At 56.7% G+C, this 7,400-nt stretch overlaps 1 protein-coding gene across 3 annotated transcripts in view; it reads left to right on the top strand.

The window, feature by feature from the left end:
* FAM193A (family with sequence similarity 193 member A) overlaps nucleotides 1-7,400 on the top strand; it is a 116,297-nt gene that overhangs the window by 96,624 nt on the left and 12,273 nt on the right. For all 3 annotated transcript variants that reach the window (XR_001513253.1, XM_015561597.1, XM_006760123.2), the window contains 3 exons: nucleotides 876-1,059; nucleotides 2,236-2,466; nucleotides 5,605-6,448. Coding sequence is in view for 2 of the 3 variants with exons in the window: in XM_015561597.1 (XP_015417083.1) it covers nucleotides 876-1,059; nucleotides 2,236-2,466; nucleotides 5,605-6,448 (1,259 nt within the window). In the remaining variant the exon portion in view is untranslated. The remainder of the gene's footprint in view (nucleotides 1-875; nucleotides 1,060-2,235; nucleotides 2,467-5,604; nucleotides 6,449-7,400) is intronic.

Here is a 7,400-nt window from a genome sequence, read left to right as displayed (position 1 = left end):
GGCCGGGTGGGGAGGCTGGTGCAGAGCAGGGCTGACGGGGTGGGTGCACAGGCCCTCCTCCCCCCGACCCATCGGGGAACGCGCCTTGGGTGTCTTTTAAGTTGTACTTGTTACACTCTGAGCAAAGTACAACACAGCAAACTCTTGACAGTTTTGTTTTGTTTTAAATATGTTTTTATTGATTTCAGAGAGAGAGGAAGGGATAGGGCGAGGGAGAGACATCTGTGGGTTGCCTCCCGTATTCACATCCTGACCGGGAACCAAATCCCCCCACCTGGTGCGCCGGACGACGTTCAGCCAGCCGAGCCGCACTGGCCAGGCCCGGACAGTTTATTCTGTTGTTTTGTTTTTTGTTGTTTTCCTTAAGGTGCGTGCGTGCATGTAAGTCATGCGTTTATTATTTTTTAATTCTCACCCGAAGACATGTTTTCATTCATTTTAGAGAGAGAGGAAGAGAGAGGGGGAAAGAGAGAAACATCCATGTGAGAGTGAAAAACCCATTGTTTTCCTCCCGCACGTGCCTCAGGCTGGGACCAAACCCGCCACCTGTGCACGTGCCCAACAAGAATCAAACCCTCCACCTGTCCCTGTACGGACAGCACCCCAGCCCGCTGAGCCGCACGGGCCAGGGCTGCGCAGTTTTTATGTGAAGACAGCTTCTGTTACTTTTGAACTTGCCTGTTGAAAACCACCTCCCACCCACCAGAATAAAGTGGTGATGGGGACAGTAGAGAGACTGTGTGTGACCACCCGCCTCACGCACCGCCTTGCCCCGCTGCCGCCCGGCCCATGTCCGTGTGGACCCGGGTCTGGTGGTGAGGGGCAGAGCCTCTAGGGGTGGCTGCTTGCTGACTGGCCCATGTGCGGTTTCGCAGTGACCCGGACTGCGAAGGGCACCGCTGCGAGAATGGCGTCTACGACCCACAGCAGGACGATGGGGACGAGAGCGCAGACGAGGACAGCTGCTCCGAGCACAGCTCCAGCACCTCCACCTCCACCAACCAGAAGGAGGGCAAGTACTGTGACTGCTGCTACTGTGAATTCTTCGGGCACGGCGGGGTGAGTGCGTGCTGCCCGGGACGGAGAGCAGCTGTCAGTGCCGCGCGGGTGTCAGTGTGTGACAGTCACAGCACACAGGCTGCGAGGCCTGGTGGAATTCAGGGGACTTACTTGCAACATAGTTCAAACCAAGGTCTGCTCTCACACGGCAATTCCACTTCTAGGTTGTCCTTATCCTAAAGCATCGGTTCTCAACCTTCTGGCCCTTTAAATACAGCTCCTCATGTTGGGACCCAACCATAAAATTATTTTCGTTGCTATTTCATAACTGTCATGTTGCTACTGTTACAGATCATAATGTAAATATCTGATATGCAGGATGGTCTTAGGCGACCCCTGTGAAAGGGTCGTTCGACTGCCAAAGGGGTCGCGACCCACAGGTTGAGAACCGCTGTGACCTAAAGGTATAATGAAAACATTTGCCCAAAGATTTACCTATAATGCTTTCATCACGGCATTTTTGCCCGTTGGTGAGTTTTACAATAGATGATTGGATAGGGGTCGACGGAGTGCCCAGCTGTGGGCAGCCAGGGTGTCCGGTCTGTCAGCCGCCTCATGGGGACACATGTGCACACAGTTGTCTTCCCTGTTTGAACAAACCCAGGCTGGGACCAAACCCGCCACCTGTGCACGTGCCCAACGAGAATCAAACCCTCCACCTGTCAATAAAGGGTATTGACACAGGTGGACTTGGACAAGGACGCGCCAGCCCCCCAGCGGAGGCCGCGGGGCAAGTGGTTCTGTTAGCTCCGCCTTGCCGCCTCGGGGGTGTGCTTGGGGCTGGTCAGAAACCTTGGCCGTGGGGTGGAGGGCAGTTCTTTTTCCTTGCGGCGCTGAGCAAGGAGCCTGCAGTGGGTACAGAGATACAAGGTGGACGCGGGCACGACAGGAAAGATGACCACACTGTTCACATAGAAGGAGATGATCAATATGTTTAATTAGCTGTTTCTGATTTAAAAGTAGTTACTTTTATACATAGCTGCATATAATTTACCAGATCTTTTATGAATATATAGATTTTCTTTTTTCCGGCCATTTGTTTCTCTTATTTCCTTATTTTTTTATGTATTACTGGGTAATAACAAAAACTTTAATTTTAGAAATAGTCTGAAGTTTCTCTTCCAAGTCATTGAAACTTGCAGTTTAATCTAGTCACATCTTCATGTATTGTCTTAGCCTCCAGCCGCACCCACAAGTAGGAATTACGCAGAGATGAGGGAGAAGCTGCGCTTGCGGCTGACCAAGCGGAAGGAAGAGCAGCCGAAGAAGGCGGACCAGCTGTCGGAGCGGGAGAGCGTGGTGGACCACCGCCGGGTGGAGGACCTGCTGCAGTTCATCAACAGCTCCGAGCCCAAGCCCGTGAGCAGCACGCGCGCCGCCAAGCGGGCAAGGCACAAGCAGAGAAAGGTAGCCTGCGCCCGCGCCAGGGCGGCGGGGACTGTGACTGCGGGGCCTGGAGCCACTGCACTGGCCACAGCGTGGCTTCCACAGCCCCTGCCTGTCTCTGGCCTGAGCTGGAGGCTGTGTCTAGGACGCATCGCCCCTTTGTGTTGTGGCTTTGCTAGTGGACCCGAACCAGCCTCAGGGCCTCGTGCTGGCCGGCCGGCGGGGTGCAGACCCTCTGCCTCTGTGCCAGGGAAGCAGAGGAAGTGGGGTGGCATGGGCTTTTGGCTGAACGAGTGACTCTGATAGGAGGCGGGGACAGGGGCCGTCCGCGTGGAAGAGGCCCGGCCCGTGGCGTAGATGTGCAGGTGGCGGAGGAGGTGATGCGTGTGGGCAGCCCTGGACAGTGCCCCCCTCACCTCGTGGCTGGGATGTGTCAGAGGCAGGTCCACCCCATGGTGGGTGTGACTGGACTTGACCTGAGGTCCAGCAAGTGAGTGGGGCCCTCAGGGACTGTGTGCCAGTCACTGCAAGGTGTCCTGTCCTTCGTCGCAAGCCTCCTCAGGAACCTACCCCAGTTCTCCTGGAGGGCTCCCCACGGAGCCCCGGGCAGCAGGCCCAGCCGTCTCCCTCATGCAGCCACCTCGAGGCGTCAGGTCCAGGGCCAGCCCTCAGCAGGCAGATCAGGGCCGAGGCTTGTGGCAGCTTGCAGGGGTCTGACCGCAAGAAGGGCTGCCCTGGGAGCAGGTGAGGTCGCCATGAGGTCAGGCAGAGGCCAAGGAGGGCCCGCAGGTCCCCTGGGCTCCGCATCAGCATGTGGCTCTCGGGCCTGTGCTTGTCCTGTTGAGGGGCAGACCCCTCAAACCTGCGGGGCTCACCAGGGACTTGGGGGAGAGCCCGTTCTGCCCCAGGAGGCCTGGTCTGCAGAGCCCACAGGAGTGGGGAGAGCGAGGTATCGCCATCGGAAGTGCCCTGCCTCTCCGAGGGGTGGGGCCCAGGGCCCTGGGTACGTCCTGTGCTGGCACTCGAAGCCTCGGGGTTGGCTCTACGCTTGTCAGGGGCTCCCACCCTGGTCTCCTGTCCTCTATCCTTGCGGCCAGTCTGGATCCAGACTTGATGCCATAGGCCCACCGGGGTCCCCTCAGCACCCGCTCACGCTGTGCTCTCCTGAGCACCCCGTTGGGCAGGTGACCCACCCACAGGTTGCTTTGTGTCTCCCTCCTAGTAAGCTGTTAAAGTGAAGGTGGCACCCGGCGGGCTGTGGGTTCACTGTAGCTTCGTCCTGGGCAGTTCTCAGACCTGCGCCAGGAGGCACCTGCCAGCCGACACCAGGCCACCTGCGGGGCAGCCAGGGGCTTCTCCTGTGAAATTTGCTTCAATTGTGAAGCTAGCTTTTTAAAACCTATCATTTTATTTTTAACATAATTTTATATTAAATGTTTTCAAAAAGATAACTCGGTCTTAAATGAATGCCTACTGAAATGTAGGAACTAGCTTGAGCTGGGAGGGCTCCACTTCCCATGCACTTTTTTTTTTAAATATATTTTATTGATTTTTTTACAGAGAAGAAGGGAGAGGGACAGAGAGTTAGAAACATTGATGAGATCGATCAGCTGCCTCCTGCACGCCCCCTACTGGGGATGTGCCCGCAACCAAGGTACACGCCCTTGACCGGAATTGAACCCGGGACCCTTCAGTCCACAGGCAGATGCTCTATCCACTGAGCCAAACCGGTTCGGCCCATGCACTTTTTTTTTTTTGCCGGAGCGTCCGACAGGCGCCCCCTCTGGGGCTCTGGTTTGTTACCTAAACAGAAGGAGCGTTTCCATTTGTGCTGCTAGGACAGGCATCCCTATGGAGGGAGTCTCACTCGACGAAAAGGTGCGTCCCGCCGTAGGATAAGCAGGAGGGACCTGCTGTCAGCATGCCCTGCGGCGTGGAGAAACCATCGCTCCTGGCACACTAGTGACGGCAGCTGGGGAGTGCCGGCCGCGTGCCAGGCTGGGAGGGGGGTTTTTTCCTAGGGCACCTGTTTGCATGTCCTGTTGATGCACAGAAATGCCTCAGCTTTCACCTGGGCAGGTGCGTGCTGGGCACAGTCATGTGCCATTGGCTGTCACCGCCATGTGCAGCAGGCGTGGGGGCAGGGCAGGCAGCAGCTTCCACCTGGTTTTTTGTGTCTGGTCAGTGGCTATGAGGGATTAACTACCACCTTCCCCCAAATAAAGTAAGTCTATATGTGAAATAACTTGGGGTAGGTATCCTATCTAATAAAGAGTGCTAATTGACCCTCACACCATCACAAAAATGGCAGCGCCCACAGCCAATAAGGAGGGAATATGCTAATTGACTGCCACACCCTCAAGGATGGTGGCTGTCCAAGGCTCAGGCAACCAGGGCCGGCTGAGGCTTGCGCTGCCGGCAGTGGCAGCAGCAGAGGTGTGATGGGGGCATCACCTTCCCCTGATCGCCGGGTCGCCTCCTGCCCCTGAGGGCTCCCGGATGGTGAGAGGGGGCAGGCGGGCTGAGGTACACCCCCCACCCCTGCATGAATTTCATGCACCGGGCCTCTAGTGTTTTAAGAAGAGCTTTTGGCTTATTATAGCCCTTTTGGTTTATATTCTTTTTTTAAACTTTTTTTAAAATATGTTTTATTGATTTTTTTACAGAGAGGGATAGAGAGTTAGAAATATTGATCAGCTGCCTCCTGCACACCCCCCACTGGGGATGTGCCCGCAACCAAGGTACATGCCCTTGACCGGAATCAAACCTGGGACCCTTCAGTCCCTAGGCCAATGCTGTATCCACTGAGCCAAACGGGTTAGGGCTTTTTTAAACTTTTTAAAAAATGTCTTTATTGATTTTAGAGAGAGAGGGAGGGAGAGAAAGATAGAAACATCGACAAGAGAGAAACATTGATTGGCTGCCTCCCACAGGCCTCCTACTGGGGACTAAACCCGCAACTTGGGCATGTGCCCTGACTGGGAATCAGACCGGTGGCCTCTTGGTACATGGGACAATGATCAACCACTGAGCCACGCTGACCAGGCAGGGTTTCTATTCTTACTATATGATTCATTTTTTAATTCTTATTTTTCCATATGTGTTTATTTTTCAATTGCTTACTGATATCTCAAACAGCCTTCTCTTTTCGCCTGGCAGCTGGAGGAGAAGGCGCGCCTGGAGGCGGAGGCCAGGGCCCGGGAGCACGAGCATGTCCGCGAGGAGCAGAGGCAGCAGGAGCAGGAGGAGGAGCGGCTCACGGCGGAGCTGCAGCGGCTGCAGGAGCTCCAGAAGCTGCGCGCCGTGAAGAAGAAGAAGAAGGAGCGGCCGAGTAAGGACTGTCCCAAGCTGAGCATGCTGGCAGGGGCTTTGCAGGTGGCAGCAGAGTCCCTGCCCGCCCCTGTGCACATGCACAACGGCTCCCTCGAGCAGAACGAAGAACCAGAAACCTCACCGCACTCCCCGTCCAGACACGCCACCCACACAGAGCCTGCGCTGGAGGCTGACCCCGGGCCAGAGGCAGAGCCCGGGGACAACAGGGACTCCAAGCTCCTCCTGCCCGAGGGGGTCAGTGGAAAGCAGCAGGAGCCGCTGTCCTTTCTCCTGGACATAATGCATCACCACAAGGAGGGGACTGGCAAACAAAAGCCCAAACAGGCCGGGAAGGCCGGCAGCGAGGCTGGCAGGAGGCCCGTGGAGCCCCCCAGAGCCTCCGAGAGCCAGCCCAGACCCCGGCCTCAGACTGAGCCAAAGGCGAAAGTGCTCGACCTCACTTCCCTGGCGGAGCAGAAGCGAGAGGACAGGAAAGCCAACAGCAACAACAACAACAAGAAGCAGCTGAACCACCTCAAGGAGGGGAAGGCCAGCCCGGGCCCCTCAGAGCCCGCCTGCCCCGGCGAGCCTGCGCACAGCAGCAAGCCGGTGCCGGCCGACTCCCCACAGCCCCGCGGCAAGAGCAAGAAGAGCCGGAAGAAGAAGGGAGACAGAGCCGGCAGCTCGCTCGGTAAATTGGGGGAGTCTGTGATGAGAGTGCTGTGCCCGCTGTGTCCCCGCTCCTGTCGGTTGCTGTCAGTGTCCAGAACACTCGCCTGCGTGCCGGCCCGACCTGGAGGACGCGGGGGTGGGGAGGGGTCTCCTGTGCAGCCTCGGGGCTCATGCTTCCGGGGAGTCCTTGATAATACTTGCTTTCCTCTGGAAATTGGTCTAGTTAGTATTTCTGTCTCTAATGAGGTTAATTTTGGTGAACTGCATATCCGTAGTAAATTACCCTTTTAAACTAGATTTTCTAATTTATTAACATAGAGATCTGCATACATAATTGGTTCATTTTGTAACTTTTTGATCGGCCACAGAAGCAGGTGGCTGCGATGAGACTTGCGGTGAAGTGTCATGAAAATGACGCTGTGGGGCGGTGGGGTTCATGAGGAACTTGCCAGAACTTGCTGGCCAGGCGCAAGGTCTGACTTGAGAGTGAGGAAGGAGGTGGCTTGCAGCAGCCAAGGGGTGAGGTGGTCCCGCGGGGGTCAGAGGCTTGCTGGGCGGATGCACAGGGGAGGCGCTCCAGGGACAGAGCTCAGGATGGAGGTCCAGGTAGGGTCGGGGTTTGGTGGTGTGGGATCCAGGTGTGGTTGGAAGCACAGGGACCCTGGAGGCCAGAGGTGTGGGGCAGGGGAGGGAGAGCCAGGCGGGGAGGGGGTGTGGTCCTATGGTCATGCAGGGGAAGCTTTTCAGGGGGTTCCTGTGAGCTCGCAGGTGTGGAGGCACTCCCCCTGTGCTGTGCGCCATCGCAAGTGTTAGCTGCTGTTCTGCACGTCAGCCACGCCTCGGTCATGCTCCTGTCAGGTGATAGGAAGAAAGGGAGCCCTTTTTATTAGCCTCCAGCACATGGTCCCGGCTGAGGTCTGCGGGGGCTGAACCTGAGCCACGCGGCCTGCTGTCCCCGATCTCCGGCTCCG

Source organism: Myotis davidii, unplaced genomic scaffold (assembly GCF_000327345.1).
Source record: "Myotis davidii unplaced genomic scaffold, ASM32734v1 scaffold937, whole genome shotgun sequence".
Taxonomy (NCBI): Eukaryota; Metazoa; Chordata; class Mammalia; order Chiroptera; family Vespertilionidae; genus Myotis; species Myotis davidii.
Note: the sequence above shows the minus strand (reverse complement) of the source record. Positions and strands in the feature narration are given on the sequence as shown.